The sequence below is a fragment of the Moschus berezovskii genome, chromosome 7 (assembly GCF_049115385.1).
Source record: "Moschus berezovskii isolate FMDL1 chromosome 7, NW_MosBer_1.0, whole genome shotgun sequence".
NCBI classification, from domain to species: domain Eukaryota; kingdom Metazoa; phylum Chordata; class Mammalia; order Artiodactyla; family Moschidae; genus Moschus; species Moschus berezovskii.
The window spans coordinates 29364540-29389086 of NC_142466.1; the positions used below are offsets into that span (position 1 = coordinate 29364540).

Below are 24547 nucleotides of genomic sequence, written 5' to 3' on the forward strand. Positions count from 1 at the left end.
GCGACTTCACTTTCACTTTTCACTTTCACACATTGGAGAAGGAAATGTCAACCCACTCCAGTGTTCTTGTCTGGAGAATCCTAGGGATGGGGGAGCCTGGTGGGCTGCCGTCTGTGGGGTCGCACAGAGTTGGACACGACTGAAGCGACTTAGCAGCAGCAGCAGCAGCAGCAAAGCCAGTCAGGTTGGTGGAAGCTGCTCACTTCTTCACCTGACAGATAACATAGAAATTACTGGTACTACCTTATGTGGCTACAATGGGACACATTGTAACTTATTAAACACAGAATATTTTGAGACGTATGTAACAGAAATACATGTAAAAGGTGTAAATGATTCAATTTATGGTCATACAAAGTTTAACTCTCTCTCCACCAGTCTAATCTAAGATCACTTGTCTTTTCCTTGCCTAGCATGGAAGCTTGCTGGCTAGCATAGTCTTTCTATGAGAACACTATTAAATTTTTGTGGCAGTTTTCCTCCTTTTTCTTGGATTGTGCTGGAAACATTCCAGGTTGGCAGAAGACAGCCAGCATGTAGCAAGTGTATTTAAGGTTAAATATAACCAGTATTCAGGGAATTGGCCAAAAGGCAAAAGCAGTTCATAAGTTTACCTTCAGTGCAAGAGAAACCCAACTTCTTAGAGATATGGAAGTTTTAGGCAGCGAAGGTAAAGGTATGTACCTCTTGGAAAATATGTAGTGAAGTTTGGTTAGAACAAAGGACATGGATGCCCAGTGCACTCGGGCCCTCACAGGAAGCTGCAGGATGTGACACTCAGCCCTTACCTTTCCTTGGGGGAGGAGGGGTCCTGCCATTATACGAATTTCTTTTTTTTAATTAGTTAATTAATTAATTTTATTTTTGGCTGCTGGGTCTTTGTTGCTGCGTGTGGGCTTTCTCTAGTTACAGCAAGTGGGGGCTGTTCTCTAATTGCAGTCCACAGGCTTCTCATTGCAGTGGCTTCTATTGTTGTGGAGCATGGGGTCTAGGGTACACAGGCCTCGGTAGTTGTGGCTAATGGGCTTAGTTGCTCTGAGACATGTGGGATCTTCCTGGACCAGATATTGAACCTGTGTCCCCTGCATTAACAAGCAGACTTTTAACCATTGGACCATCAGGGAAGTCCAGGAATTTCTATCTTTGGACTCTGTTGGTCCTTGAGTTCTTCCACTGATGGGTTGTCTTTTCTTTCCTTAATTCATGCATAAGCCTCAGTTTCTTCTCTAGGATCTGGCCAATATCTGACTTGTACTTCTGAGTGTCACAACTCCCTTTATCCATAGAGACTGCTCTGATTTCTAATAGGTTTAGGCCCTCAACAGAGGCTGATGTCACTATGGATTTGTGCTGTGGATCTTCCTGTACCTTCCCAGTTTCTTGTGGATGAAGCATCTGACACACACACTTCATCTGGCTTTTAAAGTTACTCTTTCATGGAGTCCGTAATAGAAACTGGGGCAACTTGCTTGCAGGGATCTCTGCTAATTCCCTGTCCTGGGCAAAATGATCTAATCTGTAATGTAGAAGGACCCATTTTCCCACACCCCCTCTTTAATACTCTCCTTCTAAGAGTCCCCTGGGTCTTCTCACTTCTAAGTTGATCATAGATTCTTGTCCTGTTTGCTATTCTTCCCAGTCCAAAAGACTAATTATGAAAGCCCAGGAGAAGAATTAGAGTGGGCCCCTCTCATGGTCCTCTGGCTTCCCTTTGCCCCAGTGGAGGGCCCAAGGAAAAAGCTATCCACACTGGGGACTGAATTTCTTCTCCAGAAGCAAATGGCAACACACTCCAGTATTCTTGCCTGGGAAACCCCATGGACAGAGGAGCCTGGTGGGCCACTGTCCATGGCATCACAGAAGAGTTGGACACGACTGAGTGACTGAACAGTAGCAACCACCTGCTTGATAATTTCTTCCAAGGAGCTTTGCAACCTTGTCCATGGAGTTAGTCTTTGAAACATGGGTAATGGAATAGGAAAAGATGGACTTGGGGAGTGTAGGTCAGGTGAGGAGGTGGTGTTGAAAGACAAAGTGAGGCATAGGTTCCAGTGTCTTTGCATACTCTGTGGGTTGAAAGTAAAAGGCAAGCGGTGAGGTAAAAATGATCCTCGAGTACTGTGGCATCCAGCGATAAAAGGGGATTTGGAGGCTGGCATGGCGCTGACTGCAACCTTTTACTATTGTGTCAGGGGTACAAAGGCCTATTGCAATCCTTATGCAAAGTTATGATGAGCATATTTTCCTAATTATAAAGATAAAAGATCTATTATGAAAAATGAGTTTGTGAAACTCGGAATTACCATTAATAGAGAAATTGAATGCACCCTCAAACATGAAGTTATACTCAAAATACTGTTGTAGTTTTAAAATATTTGTTTGTTTATTAATTATTTATAATGTTTGGCTGTGCTGGGTCTTTGTTGCTGCATGCGGGCTTTCTGTGGTCGTGGAGTGAAGGCTCAGTAGTTGGGATGCACAGGCTTAGTTGCCTGGTGGCATGTGAAATCTTCCCGGACCAGGGTCAAACCCATGTCCCCTGCATTGGCAGGCAGAATCTTTACTACTGGACCACCAGGGAAGCCCCTGTTATGGTTTTTACCCTGAGATTTTCAGGGCCTACCCACCTCCCACTGTCAGACAGTATGTGGAAAGTGAAAGTCACTCAGTGGTGTCTGACTCTTTTAGACCCCATGGACTGTAGCCTGCCAGGCTTCTCTGTCCATGGGATTCTCCAGATCAGAATACTGGAGTGGTTAGCCATTCCCTTCTCCAGGGAATCTTCCCAACCCAGGAATCAAACCCAGGTCTCCCGCATTGCAGGTGGATTCTTTACCATCTGAGCCTCCAGGGAAGACCAGACTGTAAGTGGATCAGATCATTAATCAGAAGCCCTGGGTCTGCCCAGCAGGTTGGAGGAAAGAACCGTATTTTGGCTCCTGTGTCTCTCACCTGCTCCCAGGTCAAAGGAGCCGTGCCCGAAGCTAAAGACTTCTCTCTGTAACAAAGACTATGGCAAGAGACTTCCTATAATAGGGGCAGTTCCTGCCATGAAGGGACCTCTGATCAGCTCTGGACAAAAATTACCTAAAAGGAGCACATTGACATGGACAGAAGCCTGCCCTCCACAGACTTGTTCTCTGGCCCTGTCGTCCTCAGCCGGGGTACGGCTTCTCTTCCTGGGAGGGCTTTGTAGACCTCTCGGTTATTGGACTCTGCTTTCTGCTTCCTTTGAACTCTGTGGGCCCTCATGTTTTCAAAAGTATTCAACATAAAGAAGGAAGATTTCTCTTACATGTGTTTCCACAAAATCTGAAAATATCATACACAACTTTAACTTTCTATTTGTGTCCACCTGAGAAAACTTAAAGCCAGAAACCACAACAGAACAGGAAGTGACTGTGCAAATAGGAGAGGGCAGTGAAAGTAGAGGGAGTGAAAGCTGAGGCCCCCTGGTGATTTCAGCCCTGAAGGAGAAAGTACTGCGATATGGAAGCAAAGGAATAGATCCAGCAAAGCAGGCAGCCGTGCCAAGAGAAGTGGACCAGGCTCCAGAATCAGCAAAAGAATACAGGATGTTTTTCCCATTCCAGCCTAGGAGATTCCCTTCTCAATTTCAGATATTGATTTAAGCCATTGTGCTGACTCAATATAAATCAAATATGCCTTTGATATGATCATATCTATTTTAAAAAAAACTTTTTATATTATATTGGAGTATAGTAAAGGAAATCAGTCCTGGGTGTTCATTGGAAGAACTAATACTAAAGCTGAAACTCCAATACTTTGGCCACTTCATGCGAAGAGTTGACTCATTGGAAAAGACTCCGATGCTGGGAGGGATTAGGGGCAGGAGGAGAAGGGGACGACAGAGGATGAGATGGCTGGATGGCATCACCGACTCGATGGACATGAGTTTGAGTTAACTCCGGGAGTTGGTGACGGACAGGGAGGCCTGGCATGCTGCAATTCATGGGGTCGCAAAGAGTCGGACACGACTGAGCGACTGAACTGAACTGAACTGATAGCCGATTAACAGCGTTGTGAGTTTCAGAAGAGCAACGAAAGGACTCAGCCATACATAAATATGTATCCATTCTCCGCCAAAACTGCCCTCCCATCTAGGTTGCCATATAACATTGAACAGAGTTCCATGTGGTATATAGTAGGTCCTTGTTGGTTATCCATTTTAAATGTAGCAGTGTGTACATGATCATATCTATTTTTCACTCTTCAATGTTCTTACCAATTCAGTTGACTTTGTCAGTCAGCCATCAAAAGTGAAATGGAACAGTTTATTGAAAACTGTTTATCGAAACCAGTTTATCGAAAAAGACATAAAATATTCTCATATAGGTTTATATGGAGAAAATGAATAAGAGAGTTACCACTTGTTGTTAACTCCAAGAGAGGGGCTTTCTAAGAGCTTTAAAATGTACTTACATCAGCTTTACAAATATTTTTGATTCCACTTGAGAAAACTGAGACTCAAAGAAATTGAGTTGCCTCTAAGCAGAATAGGGTTCCATGCAGAACCTCAGATAGTGAGTCAGATTCTTTAAGCAATATGTTGGATTTCTGTGGGGTTTTTTAATCTTTATTTTTTTTACTTGCAGAAATATTCTTTTTCTTTTTCCCTGGGCTTCTCTTTTTGGTGGCTACATTTGTACTTTCTGATGATTTTAGTCTATTTTTTGTGATATGATTTTAATCTATTTTTTCTTTACCTTAGATTTCTTGGGGAAGAGAAATTCTCTGATCCAGTTTCATTTATCCATCTAATGAAAGAAAATCCTCAGAATTTTATATCTACTGCAGTATGGTTATTTTTGAGTCCACAGAATTTCCTGATTTTATAAAGCCAATGCTGACCTCTGTAGAACAATTCCAAAGTTAATTAAGAAAGATCACCAAACAAAAATACCAAAGTATAGATAAGAGAAAAAATTCTTATACATATAGCTTTATCAGAAAATGAACTGTATTATAAAGCAACAATAGTATAAACACAGTAACAGTAAGGAAAATTAGGTGATCAGAGTAATAGAGAAAATAAATCTCTGGGGAGTTCCCCAGCACTCCAATGGTTACAACTCTGTGCTTTCATTTCTGTGGCCTGGGGTTCAATCCTGGTCCAGGAACTAAGATTCCATATGCTGCATGGTACAGAAAAAAAAAAAAAAAACCAAAATTTCAGAAATTGTTATATAATCTGTAGTAATTAAGTTTGAAAGTAACATCTTAGATGTTAATATGGAAGAAAAAAGTTTCAATAAATGGTTACAAGATAAATGCCTGGTAATCTAGACACAAATCAGTTTATATTCTCATCTCATAGATGGAAAAAAAATCCTAATGTACTATAAAAATAAGTGTGAAAGATTTAAAACATAAAGGGAATTGATAATCCATAAGATCAATAGAAGAATGAAAATGGGCGAGGATTGGTTCTACATGTTCAGTATTCTGGCATTAGAAAATATAAAGAAAATGACCTGCTATTTGTAAAGATAAAATTGACAAATATTTGTACCATAGGAATATAGTTACTATCTGCATAAAAGGTTTATATGTATTTTTAAGAATTAAGGATATGTAAGATGGGAATCCCAGACCACCTGATATGCCTCTTGAGAAACCTGTATGCAGGTCAGGAAGCAACAGTTAGAACTGGACATGGAACAACAGACTGGTTCCAAATAGGAAAAGGAGTATGTCAAGGTTGTATATTGTCACCCTGCTTATTTAACTTCTATGCAGAGTACATCATGAAGAATGCTAGGCTGGAAGAAGCACAAGCTGGAATCAAGATTGCCAGGAGAAATATCAATGACCTCAGATATGCAGATGACACCACCCTTATGGCAGAAAGTGAAGAGGAACTAAAAAGCCTCTTGATGAAAGTGAAAGAGGAGAGTGAAAAGGTTGGCTTGAAGCTCAACATTCAGAAAACAAAGATCATGGCATCTGGTCCCATCACTTCATGGGAAATAGATGGGGAAACAGTGGAAGCAGTGTCAGACTTTATTTTTTTGGGCTCCAAAATCACTGCGGATGCTGATTGCAGCCATGAAATTAAAAGACGCTTACTCCTTGGAAGGAAAGTTATGACCAACCTAGATAGTATATTAAAAAGCAGAGACATTACTTTGCCAACCAAGGTCCGTCTAGTCAAGGCTATGGTTTTTCCAGTGGTCATGTATGGATGTGAGAATTGGGACTGTGAAGAAAGCTGATCGCCGAAGAATTGATGCTTTTGAACTGTGGTGTTGGAGAAGACTCTTGAGAGTCTCTTGGACTGCAAGGAGATCCAACCAGTCCATTCTAAAGGAGATCAATCCTGGGTGTCATTGGAAGGACTGATGCTGAATCTGACACTGCAATACTTTGGCCACCTCATGCGACGAGTTGACTCACTGGAAAAGATTCTGATGCTGGGAGGGATTGGGGGTGGGAGGAGAAGGGGACGACAGAGAATGAGATGGCTGAATGGCATCACCGACTCGATGGACATGAGTTTGAGTGAACTCTGGGAGTTGGTGATAGACAGGGAGGCCTAGCATGCTGTGATTCATGGGGTTGCAAAGAGTCGGACATGACTGAGCGACTGAACTGAACTGAAAAACATAATTCCCTGGTGTCTTAGATGGTAAAGAATCCTCCCTTAATAATGCCAGAGACCTGTGTTCAATCTCTGGGTTGGGAAGATCCCCTAGAGAAGGAAAAGGCAAGCCATTCCAGTAATCTTTCCTGGAAAATTCCATGGACAGAGGAGCCTGGTGGGCTGTAGTCCATGTAGTTACAAAGAATCAGACATGACTGAGCATCTATCAAACAACACAAAAACGTAATTCACAATGACACTATACAACTAGTTAATGTTTTAAAATGAAATATAAATAAAAGAACTAAAAATAGCAAACAGAGACTATGAAAAGGCATTCTGGCCCCACTAGTCTTTACAAATGGTTTAACAATGATGCTTAATATTTTAGCCCGTTAGATAAGCAGTTTTTAAAAAAAAAAAATATTTATTTTTATGTGGTTTGTGCTACTACATGTATTTCTTGAAATCTATCCCCAAAAATGTTTGTAATTTTTTTAAAATTATATCAAATAATAGAAACATACATTTTTATTTTCCAGGTGCTACCCTAGTTCTCTTCCTCCTTTCACAGATAAATTTCAGAAGAGGTTTCCATTTATTCTGTCTCCAAAATCTTTTTCTCCTATTTAACTTTAGTTGGTATACTCCAATCTGGATTCTGCAGAATTAACTCTGCCAAACCAGCCCTCATTTTCCTTTACTCTAAGATACCACGTTTTAAATGTATTTCTTCCTGAAACATTCTCTCGTCACCATTTGTCTCCAGGTTGTCATCCTGTTATGTTGCATTCCATTCCGGGCTTCTTTTCAGGTTCCTTCTTCTTTCTCTTCGCTACATTAACACATGATGGTTCCTAAGCTTCAGCTTTTGGTCCTCCTCTTCTCTGTTCCTAAAAGTGCTCATTCCTTTCTGGGCTTTCCGGGACCAGGATAACCCAATTCCCAGGTTACCACTTCTAGCCATAGCACTCTGTTAAGTTCTACACCTGCACATCCAGCATCAAGTCTTAGAGTCCTGAAACTGCATCCCCCAGTTTTTGGTGACAGAAGCCTTTTCTTTTGCCTATGGTATATAATGTAGTTGAATTAACCCATTGATTAATACTTTTATGTTTCCTTCTAGCAAAAAAGGAAGTTCCAAGAGGGCGGACACTTCCTTTTCTTCCTTCATCCTCACCTTTTAATCCTTCGAAGGCATAAAATCAGTGATTTAGATACATAACTTTAATGACATGAATGAATGAACTGCAATTCCACCCTTTAATTGAGTTTGTGAAATCAGTCTTGACATTAATTTCTTTAAGAGAAACAAATGCAAAACGATTTGAAAGTAAAACTTTAAATAATAAATAATTTTAAAATAAAAAGATGAACACTTGTGTAATTAGCACAAAACAAACAAAAATACTGAAATACAAGAGATATAGTAAAATAGATTTTTACGTATATAAGTACATTAGCAAGATTATCTGCAATTTTCTGGTGCCTGCTATGAACTAAATGATTTTACTTATAGTTGTTTAATGCTACCAATAAATGTTTTGACAAATTTAATCCATTTATTTTATGATGAAAGCAGAAAGAAAAAGGCTTTTGAAATTACTAACATGTGGGGGCATGATGAGTTGTATCCATCAATAGTAATTGTTTAAGAACATACCTCTAATTCCTCAGCTCTTAGACTCTCTTGCAAGCTTGATAATAAAAAGAAGGATTTCATGATTCCTTGCTCTGATAACTTCCCAGGTATTGCAGCTCTGTTCTTTCTTTTCCAGAGAGAAACTTTTTCCTTGAAAGTGCTTTTTCACAACCATTCTGGAATTTTCACAGTTCAGGGGAGTTCTTCTGTCTCCAGCTTCTAGCAGGCCTCCAGGACTTGTCCATGTGGATAAAACCCAGTGAAGAATTCCTCCATGCTGGTCTCATTCCAACCAACCTCTTCTTCTGAACAGTTTGAAGATTTGCTGAAGCCTCTGATGAAACATAGCAGTGACCCAGTCCTTTTGGACCTGCTGCCATCTGCCAGAAACAACAGAAGACCATTGGAACCAGCTAAATGTCCATCTTTAGGGGACTAATCAAATAATGTAGGACCCATCCATTCAGTAGGAAACAATACAGATATTTAAAAAGATAAAGAAGTTCTCTATAAATGACTAAGATCTCCAGGTTAAAAAAGATGGGAGCAGAACAGTGAGTATAGTATGTTATCTTCTATATAAAAACAAGGGAGAGTGTAATAAAAGAATATATCTATATTCTCATCAGTTAGCTTATACATAAAGAAACTGGAAGGATGTAAAAGACAGTAATAACTTCAAACTGTGGAAAATGTTGGAAGCAGTTGTCAAAGTATCCGTTCCGTTCCGTCGCTCAGTCATGTTCGACTCTATGCGACCCCGTGGACTATAGCCTACCAGGCTTCTCCGTCCATGGGATTTTCCAGGCAAGAATACTGGAGTGGGTTACCGTTTCCTTCTCCAGGGGATCTTCCTGACCCAGGGATCGAACCCGGATCTCCCGCATTGGAGGCAGACGCTTTAACCTCTGAGCCACCAGGGAAGCCCAAAGTATACATTTATTCATATACCCAAATTTAAATTGACTAGTAATTTTTAAAATATAAGTTAATCAACTATATTTGAATTTTTTTTAATGTAAGTTAATAAAATATCCATTAAGGGAAAGATCAGTAGCGGGGTAAATATACACTCAAAGTGTCGACTTAAAAAAAGTACTTAAAGAGAATTGCGAGTTAAGTTTTATTGCGGGGCAAAATGAGGACTATAGCCCTGGAGATAGCACTTCACATACTCTGGAAAACTGCTCCAAAGAGGTAGAGGGAAGGTGAAGAGAGGGGTATATGCAATCAAGCACGTGTTTTTGCAGAAGGTATTGCTAGTCACAAGGGAGCAGATATCACCATGAAGGAATTTAGTGCTTTTCTAGATATGAAGAGATGCAAGCATTGTGCTCCTAAAATCAGCTCCTGAAAATATCTATCTGCCAGTTTTTCCAGAGCACAAGAGTGCCTCCTTTCTGATCTCCACTCTGAACACACATCAAGTGGTGTTGAAGGTCAGCAGCTACAACAGCAGGAGTGATTTATTTAATCCTTGTAGAGGTTGACGGCAAGTGCCAATGGAAAGTGCCAATTTGTAGTTTTTCAAAACATCTCTGGTGACAATATTTTGGAAAAAAAAACTTTGTATGTCTTCAAGCAGCATTCTAACGTTAGGATTTATCCCAAAACGGGAAGTTTTGTGCTCGGAGTCTATAACATTGGAGAACAAGGAAGTATATATCCAGGAACAAATGACAATTGTCTATCATTTAAAAACTTGTGAGTGGAAAACAAAAGCACGAAAAATTTACTGATGGAATTCTGCCGCATGGCAAAAATTCAGCCTATATTATTTACATAGCATGGTCATAATTTGGTATTTTAAGAGAGGCAAATGACCTGTTTTAAATGTTTAAAGTTTGAAAATATGTACCCAGAGTTATAATTGAAGTGTCTATTAAACTGTGTGGGATAGGATTTTTTTTTTTTTTTTTTTTGGTTGAGGAGTTTGAGGGCTCTTCGTTCTGCAGCCAGGGTTTGAACCCTGGCCACAGCAGTGGAAGTGCCAAGTCCTAACCACTGACCTGCCAGGGCACTCCGAGTGTGGGATAAGAATTAACAAAGGTTTTTTTTTTTTTTTTAATAGAGGAAAACTAAAAGCATCTTCCCCCTAAGGAAGCCTTCTGCCAGGTTTCAGCTTCCAGAAAAGCTGCATTTCATTGTTATCCAAAAGGCAGAAGCCAAGAAATGTAAATCTCGAAGTATTCATTTAGAGGAACAGCTTAGCTGCAGTGAAAGATTTGTATCAAAAATAATATCCGCGCACCCATTCCTATTTAATAATACCACACACAAAGTACCCCGAAGACACCTCCTGGCCCACCCTGCACATCCGTGCCCGACCCAAACCCCGCCTGCTCGAGGCACCGCCCACATCCTCCCATCCCCCACATGCCCGCCTACTGGCGAGGTCGGGCGGCTGCGCAGCCGCAGTAGCTGCCACGGCCGCTCCTAGCCCGGGGGATCCTGGGACGAGGCCTTTCCGGAAGGACCGGCTCGGCGTTGGGGGCTCGGCCCGTGTTCCAGGTCCAGGCTCGTGTTCCAGGTCCTTGCTCCAGGACGGGCCGGTAGCCGCGGCGACGCTCAAAGGGCAGCGGAGGGCGCGGCGGGCCGCTCTCTGAGGTGCCGGCCCTCGCCGTCGAGCGAGACGCCGGGCCGCAGGACGTGGCGGCACCTCCCCCTTGGCCCGGAGCAGAACTGCGGGAAGAAGAGCGGCGCAGGCCGGACCAGGTGAACCGGGTCACCTAACTGCCTCAGGTGATGAATTATCTACACAGTAGTCAGATTTGAGGTCCACAGCCCTCTGTGGGCCAGCTGCAGAACAATTTTCAATGTGTGACTGTTGTGTTCTGAGGCGTGCTGCAGTGACAGTTTGCCCTTGATAAGGAAACCGGGCTCTCTTGCTCTTGGGACATCCTCGTTTCCTTTAAAGCTTTCCGGTCGTAACCTCTTTGTCCGGCATACATCTTTGTGCAAGAGGAAGGCGTTCACATGAAAGTGTCTCTTGGTAACGGTGAAATGGGCGTCTCCGCCCATTTACAGCCTTGCAAGGCAGGAACCACACGTTTTTTTACCAGCAATACTCACAGTTCGGTGGTGTTGCAAGGTTTTGATCAACTTAGAATAGAAGGATTGCTTTGCGATGTGACTCTGGTACCAGGTGATGGAGATGAAATCTTCCCTGTTCATAGAGCTATGATGGCGTCCGCTAGTGATTACTTCAAGGCTATGTTCACAGGTGGAATGAAAGAACAGGATTTAATGTGCATTAAGCTTCACGGGGTGAACAAAGTTGGTCTGAAGAAAATAATTGATTTTATTTATACTGCAAAGCTTTCTCTTAATATGGACAATCTTCAGGACACTCTTGAAGCTGCCAGCTTTTTGCAAATCTTGCCTGTTTTAGACTTCTGTAAAGTGTTTCTTATTTCAGGAGTCTCTTTGGATAACTGTGTTGAAGTTGGACGAATTGCTAACACCTACAATCTTATAGAAGTAGATAAATATGTCAATAATTTCATTCTGAAGAATTTTCCTGCCTTACTGAGTACTGGGGAGTTTCTAAAACTGCCTTTTGAACGGCTTGCCTTTGTGCTTTCTAGCAATAGCCTTAAGCACTGTACTGAACTTGAACTCTTTAAGGCTGCCTGTCGCTGGCTAAGGTTGGAAGATCCTCGGATGGATTATGCTGCAAAATTAATGAAGAATATTCGATTTCCACTGATGACACCACAGGATCTCATCAATTATGTGCAGACAGTAGATTTCATGAGAACAGACAATACGTGTGTGAATTTGCTTTTGGAAGCTAGCAATTACCAAATGATGCCATATATGCAGCCAGTGATGCAGTCAGACAGAACCGCCATTCGATCTGATTCGACACACTTGGTTACATTAGGAGGAGTTTTGAGGCAGCAGCTGGTTGTCAGTAAAGAATTACGGATGTATGATGAGAGGGCGCAAGAGTGGAGATCTTTAGCCCCCATGGATGCTCCTCGTTATCAGCATGGCATTGCTGTCATTGGAAACTTTCTTTATGTAGTTGGTGGTCAAAGTAATTATGATACAAAAGGAAAAACTGCTGTTGATACAGTTTTCAGATTTGATCCTCGATATAATAAATGGATGCAGGTTGCATCATTAAATGAAAAGCGCACCTTTTTTCACTTGAGCGCCCTCAAAGGACATTTGTATGCTGTTGGTGGGCGAAGTGCAGCTGGTGAGCTGGCCACTGTAGAATGTTATAATCCAAGAATGAATGAGTGGAGCTATGTTGCGAAAATGAGTGAACCCCACTATGGCCATGCTGGAACAGTGTATGGAGGCTTAATGTATATTTCAGGAGGAATTACTCATGACACTTTCCAAAATGAGCTCATGTGTTTTGACCCTGATACAGACAAGTGGACACAGAAGGCTCCAATGACTACAGTCAGAGGTCTGCATTGCATGTGTACAGTTGGAGACAAGCTCTATGTCATTGGTGGCAATCACTTCAGAGGAACAAGTGATTATGATGATGTTCTAAGCTGTGAATACTATTCGCCAACCCTTGACCAGTGGACACCAATTGCTGCCATGTTAAGAGGTCAAAGTGATGTTGGAGTTGCTGTCTTTGAAAATAAAATCTATGTCGTAGGTGGATATTCTTGGAATAATCGTTGTATGGTAGAAATTGTCCAGAAATATGACCCAGAAAAGGATGAGTGGCATAAAGTTTTTGACCTTCCAGAGTCACTTGGTGGCATTCGAGCTTGTACTCTCACAGTTTTTCCACCTGAAGAAAATCCTGGGTCACCTTCCAGAGAATCACCTCTTTCAGCACCTTCAGATCATTCTTAAAGACCAAGGTGTAATACCTTTGCAGTGCATCAAGGATGATCCTGTAATTCCCCTTCAGTTGTATCTACTTACAATGATTGGTACAGTTATTAGATTAAAAAGGTAATTGATGTTATTTGTATTGTTTGGCTTAGTATGTATTTCAAGTGGTTAACAAATGTATTCTGCAAATGTATGTATTCAACATAGCTATTTTAACCAACGTAAAAAGCAGAAAAATGATTGTTAGATATCTTTTTGTGGTGTTGTGTAAGGCAAAGTGTAGGTGATTGAAGTAAATGTGTAATTATGTTCATTATGCTTCAAAGTTGAAAGTTTTCATCTTTGACTACAAAACATCAAAGGGAGGATGCCTGCTATAACCTAAAATAATAAACAAAAAAGGTCGCCAAGCCTTATTAGCTGCTTCCCTTTTTTCATGGTTTGTGACATAGCTGCTGACTCACCAGATTGTGTGGGTATATTCAGAATATGTGACAATTCTTCAGCAGACTGGAGGAATATTAACTCAAAAAATAGTATAACCCCAAGTCAGGGTTTCATATCTCTTTCTGGGGAGAGGAAGAGAGAAAATACATTACCAAACACATACAAATGTATATACATATATAATTTTTAAATTGATTGGCACTTCAGCTATAGTGAAACTGTAAATTTAAACTCTTCTACATAGCAGCTATTTCTACTCAAATGGGAATTCACTACTAGAGAATAAATGTCTATGTAGTCTTACTGCAGTGATGTAGATAAGGACTTCAACATTAAATTATTAATAACCAAATCTGTCATTTGACTGAATCGTTACTATAGATGAAACTTAACTTTTCCTTCTTGTATATTGTTTTCTGTAGAGTTGCCTTTATATAGATTATTTAGCAGAGTTCAAGTCTCAGAGAATTGCTTTTGCTCAGTAAATTTAGGCTCGGCTACTTTACACCTTTGTGTTCAGTAAAACTTATGAAAAAGACAAAAGCATGCTCAACATAGCTGTAGGTTTTTAAGTTCAGTCTCTCAACTTGGTCATTCTGACATGACTAGTTCATTTGAGGTGGTTGCTCTGGTGCTGCTCCAGCCCATGTGCATCCTGAGGTTTGTGTGATCCGCCTTGAGGCTGTGAGCTGAGCAAGTGGAAGATGTACTTTTGGCATCACATCAGAAAATGTCCTTTTGGCTATGTCTGAAGGACAGGACCAACTTCAGATTCCCTGAGAAGCCAGCTATAGAAAGCCTAGGACACTGTTGTCTTACAGGCAGTGCTAAAGTAAATCTTCAGCCTCTTCAATACCAGAGGCATCCCTACTGGTTGAGAACCACAAGGGGAGGTCTTAATGGGACCTTATCAGCAAATGGAATCATATGAGTCCTCTGAAGTGAGTGATTCTGAAGAATCTGAAGAGGTACTTCCCTGGAATAATTGCCTGCCTGAAGAAAAAATATACATACATACATTTACATATATTATTAATATTTATATCCCTGTACTTGGGAGATTGTCATAGTGTAAATCAGAAACAACCTTGTTATTGACAATCTCAGGAACCAAAACGAAAGGAATTGGCTTCAAGGGATCTGAGTCTCACTGCCCTTTTCATTTTAATGCTTTAATGATTTCTGCATTGGCAGAAAATTTCATACTTACTATTTTTTTAAATGACTCAATTTTTTATTACTAAATATAGCACATTTGAGTACATTTAGAAAATAGAAAAAGTAGAAATTGCAATACGTGCATCAAATAAGAGCATCTCAATTATTTCTTTAATTATTAATTAGGTTAAATATTTGCATTTTTTCAGTAGCTGTGTTCCTCTTTAATCAAATGTTAATGTCCTTTGCTCTTGTAATACCTATTGGAGTTGCTTTCTTTTTCATATCGTTACAGCATCTCTTTATATAATAAATATAATTTAACTGGCATTTGCTTGCATTGACTTTTTTTTCTCAGTCTGTTAGAAGTTTACAAGACAGGGCATTCAGTTAGTTTTGGGGATCAAATTTGTCCATCTTTTTGCATTTTGACCTTTTGGGTATAATTTTGCCAAATTTCCTTTATTTTTATGTCATTTTGATGTATTACTTTTTTGGTGCTAATTCTGACATGCTGAAATGGTACTGTTCTGCATAAGCTTTTCTCTTTTTCTTGTTGAGAAAAGGTTTCTGCTACATTTGACCCTGTTTGACATTGTTTTGTAGTTAAATGTTATTTAGCCAGGTAAGTTAACTGCTTCACCTATACCCCCTGCCTTCCAGCCTCACACATCCCACCTCTCATCCTTCTACTTTATAATTTTCTGCAGTTTTCAGGTCTCTTGATAATCATAAGACAACTCACTGGTGCTTTGCTAATTAAATATATTAGATCTGGCATTCCTTCCTTACAGATATGGAAATTTTAGGTGACTGAAATGATTGGGATGATACCTGTTTTAACAAGCTGATAGTTTTTTTTTTTTAACAAAATTTAGACTGTAAAACAATATTTAAAAGATAACTGTAAGCATATAAAACATTCTGTTAAATTTTAATTTCTTGTTTTAGTTTTTCTGATAGGGTCAAAAGTTGACTTTTGTTAAGTCTTCTGATTGTAAAAATAATTTGTCTGTTACAGTAAGTTATTGTTTAGTCGCTAAGTTGTGTTCAATTCTTTGCGACCCTATGGACTGTAGCCCACCAGGCTCCTCTTACCCATGGGATTTCCCAGGCAAGAATACTGGGATGGATGGCCGTTTCCTTCTCCAGAGGATCTTCCCAATCCAGGGATCAAACCCATATCTACTGCCCTGGTAGGTGGATTCTTTACTGCTGAGCCACCAGGGAAGCCCTGTGGTAAGTACAGGAAAATAAAAATGAACAGAAGGTGTAAATTATCAATGATTCCACATTCAAAGGTAACATGTTAATACAAGGTATATTGCGAATTTACTTATGTACAAAGTGAAAGTCACTCAGTTGTGTCTGACTCTTTGCAACCCCATGGACTGTATAGTCCGTGAAATTCTCCAGGCCAGAATACTGGAGTGGTTAGCCGTTCCCTCTTCAGGCCATCTTCCCAACCCAAGGGTCAAACCCAGGTCTCCCACATTATGGGCAGATTCCTTACCAGCTAAGCCACCAGGTAAGCCCAAGAATACTGGAGTGGGTAGCCTATCCCTTCTCCAGCAGATCTCCCTGATCCAGGAATCGAATCAGGGTCTCCTGCCTGCAATGCAGGGACTCTACAGACATGTGTCAAATATATTGCAAATATGCCAAACCTTAAGCTAAAATCTGGAAGATGAAGTAAGTTCAACTTCCAGAGACACACTGGTATTATTATGGCTTCCTCCAAGTTTGCTAAAATCTATATGTATTAGAAAGTAGTATATGTTTTTTCCTTAATTATCAAATGCATGTGCATTAGGAAAAACATTGCATTTTTAAACCAGATTAATATCCATACTTAAAATTTCCCACTTGCCTAGAGTACTATTTCTATACTTTACCTGCAAAGTAAACACTTAATCATGTTCAGATTCTTCTGGTTTCTAATTTAAATTATCTTGTTCTGATTATAAAGACAAAATATACACCTGCAGAAAATTTCACTCAAAACTACCAAAACATACTATTGAGACTTCAAAGCAACATTCTGTCTGCAGCTCAATTGAAAGACCTTAGAGTACGTGGAGAAGGAAATGGCAACCCACTCCAGTGTTCTTGCCTGGAGAATGCCAGGGACGGGGGAGCCTGGTGGGCTTCCGTCTATGGGGTCACACAGAGTCAGACACGACTGAAGTGACTTAGCAGCAGCAGGGTACGTTAACCTCTCCAAAGTACATTTTCCAGTTTGCCCATGGGGTGGGTGGTGGGCATTAATAAATGTATCTATATTAGAATTATAAGGAGATGGGCTCGATAAAGGACAGAAATGGTATGGACCTAACAGAAGCAGAAGATACTAAGAAGAGGTGGCAAGAATACACAGAAGAACTATACAAAAAAGATCTTCATGACCCAGATAATCATGATGGTGCGATCACTCACCTAGAGCCAGACATCCAGGAATGTGAAGTCAAGTGGGCCTTAGAAAGCATCACTACGAACAAACTTAGTGGAGGTGATGGAATTCCAGTTGAGCTATTTCAAATCCTGAAAGATGCTGTTAAAGTGCTGCACTCAATATGTCAGCAAATTTGGAAAACTCAGCACTGGCCACAGGACTGGAAAAGGTCAGTTTTCATTCCAATCCTAAAGAAAGGCAATGCCAAAGAATGCTCAAACTACCACACAATTGCACTCATCTCATACGCTAGTAAAGTCATGCTCAAAATTCTCCAAGCCAGGCTTCAGCAAAACGTGAACCGTGAACTTCCAAATGTTCAGGCTGGTTTTAGAAAAGGCAGAGGAACCAGAGATCAAACTGCCAACATCCAATGGATCATGGAAAAACCAAGAGAGTTCCAGAAAAACATCTATTTCTGCTTCATTGACTATGCCAAAGCCTTTGACTGTGTGGATCACAATAAACTGTGGAACATTCTGAAAGAGATGGGTATACCAGACCACCTGACCTGCCTCTTGAGAAACCTGTATGCAGGTCAGGAAGCAACAGTTAGAACTGGACATGGAACAACAGACTGGTTCCAAATAGGAAAAGGAGTACATCAAGGCTGTATATGGTCACCCTGCTTATTTAACTCATATGCAGAGTACATCATGAGAAATGCTGGGCTGGAAGAAGCACAAGCTGAAATCAAGATTGCCGGGAGAAATATCAATAACCTCAGATATGCAGATGACACCACCCTTACGGCAGAAAGTGAAGAGGAACTAAAAATTCTCTTGATGAAAGTGAAAGAAGAGAGTGAAAAAGTTGACTTAAAGCTCAACATTGAGAAAACTAAGATCATGGCATCTGGTCCCATCACTTCATGACAAATAGATGGGGAAACAGTGGAAACAGTGGCTGATTTTATTTTGGGGGACTCCAAAATCACTGCGGATGGTGACTGCAGCCATGAAATTAAAAGACGCTTACCCCTTGGAAGGAAAATTATGACCAACCTAGACAGCATATTAAAAAGCAGAAATATTACTTTGCCAACAAAGGTCCATCTAGTCAAGGCTATGGTTTTTCCCGTGGTCATGTATGAATGTGAGAGTTGGACTGTGAAGAATGCTGAGCACTGAAGAATTGATGCTTTTGAACTGTGGTGCTGGAGAAGACTCTTCAGGGTCCCTTGGACTGCAAGGAGATCCGATCAGTCCTGGGTGTTCATTGGAAGGACTGATGCTGAAGCTGAAACTCCAATACTTTGGCCACCTCATGCAAAGAGTTGACTCACTGGAAAAGACTCTGATGCTGGGGGGGATTAGGGGCAGGAAGAGAAGGGGACGACACAGAATGAGATGGCTGGATGGCATCACCAACTCGATGGACATGAGTTTGTGTGAACTCCGGAAGTTGGTGATGAACAGGGAGGCCTGGGGCGCTGCGATTCATGGCGTCGTAGAGTCAGACACGACTGAGCCACTCAACTGAACTGAACTGAATAATATAAAGTGATTAGCATAAAACATATACAGAGAAGTATTAAGATAGTTATTAATTGACCTTGTACTACATCATAATGTTTTAATTTTGTCTTAATGATTTTCACAGATTCTTTTCTTTGAAAGTGTTAAATATCTAACCATATTTTATCCATGAATATGCCTTAATATTTTTTCCATTTCCCTATGGATTATATTTAAATATCCAACCCTAACTTTTTATTATAAATTAAGCAAGATTTAATACTCTTTTTCCATCTCTATTACCCTGTGATAAATTCTAAGTAAAATCTGAGTGAAATACTGTAGGCTCTTTTATGCTTTTGAAAAATATTTCTGGGAGTGTGTGAATATGTCTTTTCTCCAGAATGTGTTTAGTGACTATTTCAAAGGAAATCTTTGCAGTTCTCATTATTTACTGTTTGTACTAACATTTAATTATTGAAAACTGAATTTTTTGTTTATTGAGCCTGTGCATTTTTTCATATGTGTATTATTTACTCCTTTCTATTGTTTTAAATGTTCTGTTAGCTACAAAGACTCTTTTCCTGTGTCATTTTTATGGGGACAGGGCTGTTCAATTTTTTAAAATTCAGTTATGACTGGCATATTATTAGTTTCAGGCATACAACATAATGATTCGATGAAAGTGAGAGTGTCTCTTAGCTGTTTCCTACTCTTTACAACCCCTTGGACTTTGGCCCACCAGGCTCCTCTATCTATGGAATTCTCCAGGCAAGAACATTGGAGCCATTTCCTTCTCTAGGGGATCTTCTGGATCCAGGGATTGAACCCAGGTCTCCTGCATTGCAGGCAGATTCTTTACCATCTGAACCATGCTGCTGCTGCTAAGTTGCTTCAGTCGTGTCCGACTGTGCAACCCCATAGAGGGATGCCCACCAGGCTCCCCCGTCCCTGGGATTCTCCAGGCAAGAACACTGGAGTGGGTTGCCATTTCCTTCTCCAATGCAATGAAAGTGAAAAGTGAACGTGAAGTCGCTCAGTCATGTGCGACTCTTCGTGATCCCATGGACTGCAGCCTACCAGGCTCCTCCATCCATGGGATTTTCCAGGGAAGAGTACTGGAGTGGGTTGCATTGCCTTCTATCTGAACCATGAGGGAAGCCCAAAACATGGCAGCCAGCAGAGGATGGTTCTATATAGTATATATTATGAAGGTTAAAGCGTCTGCTTCCAATGCAGGAGACCCGGGTTCGATCCCTGGGTCGGGAAGATAACCTGGAGAAGGAAATGGTAACCCACTCCAGTATTCTTGCCTGGAGAATCCCATGGACGGAGAAGCCTGGTAGGCTACAGTCCACGGGGTCGCAAAGAGTCGGACACGACTGAGCAACGGAACAGAACGAATGAAATGATCACAAGCCTAATTAACTTCCATTACTACACATAGTTATACACTTTTTTCTTGTAATGAGAACTTCTAAGATCTGTGCTCTTACCAACTTTCAAATATACAGTACAGTATTACTAATAGTCACCATGCTGAACATTATACACCTGGGACTTACTTGTACCTTTTGATCTCCATCTTCAATTTAATAATCAAATATGTCTTTTTTGCATTTTGACCTTTTAGTGATAATATTGCAGTTTTTGTCCATTCCTTGTCCTTTATTTTATTGCTTTGTCAGTGCTTATTTTTAATGTGATCAGGTAGCATTTACTGCTTGTCTCTTGTTCAAATAGCTTTTCTTTTTTCTGGTTGAAATGAAGATGAATTTTGAAAATTCCTTTTATATTCAGAATATTATCTTATTCCCATCTTTTTTCTTTGAGTATATATGTCTTACACAAGGTATTTCTTACATTGTAGTGAAATTAGTTTTTCCTCTGTCATTTTTGTAATGCTCTCTTTGCATAATTTTCCCCATCATGTGATGTAATTACCCTGGTATTTGACGTCATTGTTATGGATATGGCTTTTCAGCTTTTCACTAGTTTTCTGTTTCCAAGTTATTATCCAGTTGTTTCACAACAACGTTTTGAATAATCTTTACTTTCTCACTGAATTTTTATGCTTTTTAAAATCATGTAGTAGAATCTTATTTATAATATGGGCACACTAGGGTCTTTTTCTTCAGTTGTAATGATCTTTTATTCAAGTTGTCTTTGGCATGTAGATTGCTCTTTTGAATAGAATTTTGTTTTTATTTTATTTGTTTCATAACTTAAAGCATTGGTTAATATTTTCAGCAGATTTTAGGTGTAATACAAGGCATTGTGCCTTGTGGGTAATTTTAATAGGGATAACTCTAGAATTAGAATTTAGAATTCCTTTGTTAAAGAGAGATATTCTTGGTCTTGAGCTATCTATTTATTCTGCATTAATTGGGAGTCTTTAAAATGAGGGAATAATATTTGCATTACAAATACCAAAATTTATTGAGGGGGGCAACTTAATTTTTTTCATATCAGATACTGGAGAAATGTTTTTTGTTTTCCACTGTTGGATTAGAAATTACTCTCCTATATCACTGAGTATATTATCAATTGGCATAGTTTAGAAAGCAATTTGGCATGAGTAGTAAAAGATTATCTTCCAACTTCCTCATACCTTTTGGACATTAAATGTATTTCCAAATTAGTAATAATAAATAAGCCCCCAAATGATAATCTCAGCATGATACTATTATTATTGATATTTCCTTTCTAATGTGACCCCCCTCAGACATTCCATAAATACTTTTAAAAATGAATTTTTTGGATTTTATCCTCCCTGATTTTACTACAGTATCTCTGTTGCTAGTATTCATTGTTAAGCATATATTTGAATGGTGGAGTGATGGTTAAAAAAGACTTAGATGTTCACTAAAGATGATTGCATACACTGCAGAACTGTTGATGTTGTGGTCCTTAAACAAATGTACTAATAATAGTACATTTATAGTCTAATAGTCTATTTTCTTGGTAACAGTTTTGAACAACCATATTCCAGGGGTTTTGATGTTATTCTGCCATCTACTGGTTGAAATTTTAAATCCTTATGTAGATAGATGACAGAAAATGTAGGCTTTTTTAAAAAACAGTAATGACAGAACTCAGCAGATGTTTTTATAGTGTATATGAAAGTTCAGAGTCTTCAGGTCATACTTAAATAAATGAATAGAAAATCCCTATGGTAACTCTTGGTGTATAGAGAGGGTCAGATAATCAGAGAATACATATCCCCCCCGCCCCCGTGGTCCCATTAAAAATTTTTTTTGATTGAAATATAGTTGATGCTGTTATATAAGGTGTACACAATTATATAGTGACTCACAATTTTAAAGGTTATACTCCATTTAATTATTATAAAATATTGCCTATATTCCCTGTATTGTATATCCTTGTGGCTTTATACATGTTTGTACCTAAACCCTTAATCCCCTATCCCTTGTATTACCCTTTCCCTCACCCCACTGGTAACCACTAGTTTGTTGTCAGTATCTGTGAGTCTGCTTTATTTGTGTTATATTCTCTAGTTTGTTGTGTTTGTTAGATTCCACATGTAAGTGATACAATATACTTTTTGTCTTTGTCTGACTTATTTCACTTAGCATAATACCCTCCAAGTCCATCCATGTTGGTGTAAATGGCAAAATTTTCATTCTTTTTTTTTGGCTGAGCAGTATTCCATTATATATAGATATCACATCTTTATCCATTCATCTCTTGATGGACTTAGGTTGTTTCCATATCTTGTCAGTCATAATGCTGCTATGTACATTGGGAAGCATGTATTATCTTTTTGAATTGATGTTTTTGTTTTTTCTGGATGTGTAATGCTGGGTCATAATTCTATTCTTAATTTCTTGCATTATGTAGTACTTTGAGAAACCTCCATACTATTTTTTCCTATGGCTGTACCCATTTACATTCCCACCAACAGTGTTCAAGGATTCCATTTTTTTCAACATCCTCACCAACATTTGTTATTTGTATTCTTTTTAATGATAGCCATTCTGACAGGGGTGAGGTGACATTTCATTTTGGCTTTGATTTCCTTTTCCCTGATGATTAGCAATGTTGAATATCTTTTCTTGTGCCTGTTAGCCATCTGCATTTCCTATTTAGGAAAAATATCTGTTCAGTTCTGCCCATTTTTTAATTAGGCTGTTTTTTGATACCAAGTTTTATGAACTGTTTATGTATGTTGGATATTAACCCCTTATAGGCCCTAAGAGTTTAAGGAATTAACCCCATATCATTTGTAAATATCTTTTACCGATCAGTAGGTTATCTTTTCATTTTGTTGATGGTTTCCTTTGCTGTGCAAAATCTTTTAAGTTTTATTAGGTCACATTTGTTTATTTTTCCTTTTATTTACTTTGTTCTGCTGCTGCTGCTAAGTCACTTCAGTCGTGTCCGACTCTGTGTGACCCCATACACGGAAGCCCACCAGGCTCCCCCGTCCCTGGGATTCTCCAGGCAAGAACACTGGAGTGGGTTGCCATTTCCCTCTCGAATGTGTGAAAGTGAAAAGTGAAAGTAAAGTCGCTCAGTCATGTCTGACCCTTAGCGACCCCACAGACTGCAGCCTACCAGGCTCCTCCACCCATGGGATTTTCTAGGCAAGAGTACTGGAGTGGCTTGCCATTGCCTTCTCCGTTACTTTGTTTTAGGAGACAGATAAAATTTATGTCAAAGGGTATTCTGCCAGTGTTTTCCTCTAGGAACTTTATACATTTAGGTCTTTAATCCACTTTGAGTTTATTTTTGTATATGGTGTTAGAGAATATTCTAATTTCGTTGTTTTACACATAGCTGTCCAGTTTTCCCCACTCCACTTATTGAAAAGACTGTCTTTTTGCTAATGTATATTCTTGCCTCTTTTGTCAGATTAATTGACTGTAAGTACTTCAGTTTATTTTTGGGCTCTCTATACTTTTCCATTGATCTGTGTGTCTTGGTTTTGTGCCAGAAGTTTCTAATACACTGTAAAGTCAAGGAACATAATTCCTCTAACTCCATTCTTCTTTCTCATGATTGTTCTGGTGGTTTGGGGTCTTTTGTTTCCATACAAGTTTTAAAATTATTTGTTGTAGGTCTGAAAATGCCCTTGATATTTTGATAGCAATCACACTGAATTGTAGATTGCCTTGGATAGTTTGGTCATTCCAACAGTATTAAATCATCCAGTCCAAGAACACGGTACCGTCTTTCCATCTGTGGTGTCTTCAGTTTCTTTCACCGGTGTCTTATTAATAAGTTTCTGAGTACAGATATTTTACCTCCTTAGATAGGTTTATTCCTGCTGCTGCTAAGTCGCTTCAGTCATGTCCGACTCTGTGCGACCCCATAGATGGTAAATCACCAGGATCCCCTGTCCCTGGGATTCTCCAGGCAAGAACACTGGAGTGGGTTGCCATTTCCTTCTCCAATCCATGAAAGTGAAGTCGCTCAGTCATGTCCGACTCTTAGCGACCCCATGGACTGTAGCCCACCAGGCTCCTCCATCCATGGGATTTTCCAGGCAAGAGTACTGGAGTAGGGTGCCATTGCCTTCTCCGATAGTTCATTGTTAGTATACAGAAATGCAAGAGGTTTCTGTATATTAATTTTGTATCCTGCAGCTTTACCAAATTCATTGATTAGCTCTAATAGTTTTCGATGGCATCTTTAGGATCTATGTATTGTGTCATCTGCCAACAGTGACATTTTCAGTTCTTTTCCAATTCAGGTTCCTTTTATTTCTTTTTCTTTTGCTGTGGCTAGGATTTCCAAGACTGTTAAATAAAAACGGTAAGAGTGGGCATCCTTGTTTTGTTTCTTCTGATCTTAGAGGAAATGCTTTTAGCTTCTCACCATTTAGTATGATGTTCGGTGTCAGTTTGGCATATATGGCTTCTATTATCTTATGTTCCCTCTGTGCCCATTTTTTTCCCTATAAATGGATATGAATTTTGTCAAAAGCTTTTACTGCCTCTACTACGACCATC

General features: G+C 39.6%; 2 protein-coding genes across 2 annotated transcripts; one reads left to right on the forward strand and one right to left on the reverse strand.

Annotated features, from left to right (window-relative positions):
• Positions 1 to 8507: 8507 nt before the first annotated feature.
• Positions 8508 to 11197, reverse strand: LOC148777293 (uncharacterized). The gene is made up of 3 exons (XM_088837772.1): positions 11136 to 11197; positions 10635 to 10928; positions 8508 to 8626 (listed from the first exon to the last, which is right to left on the reverse strand). Exons 1-3 carry the CDS (start codon positions 11195 to 11197, stop codon positions 8530 to 8532), a joined length of 453 nt encoding a protein of 150 aa, XP_088693898.1. The 3' UTR covers positions 8508 to 8529.
• Positions 10676 to 14993, forward strand: KLHL9 (kelch like family member 9). Its single transcript, XM_055428148.2, has one exon. The coding sequence runs from the start codon at positions 11223 to 11225 to the stop codon at positions 13074 to 13076; it is 1854 nt and encodes a 617-aa protein (XP_055284123.1). The 5' UTR covers positions 10676 to 11222; the 3' UTR covers positions 13077 to 14993.
• The last annotated feature ends 9554 nt before the right edge of the window (positions 14994 to 24547 follow it).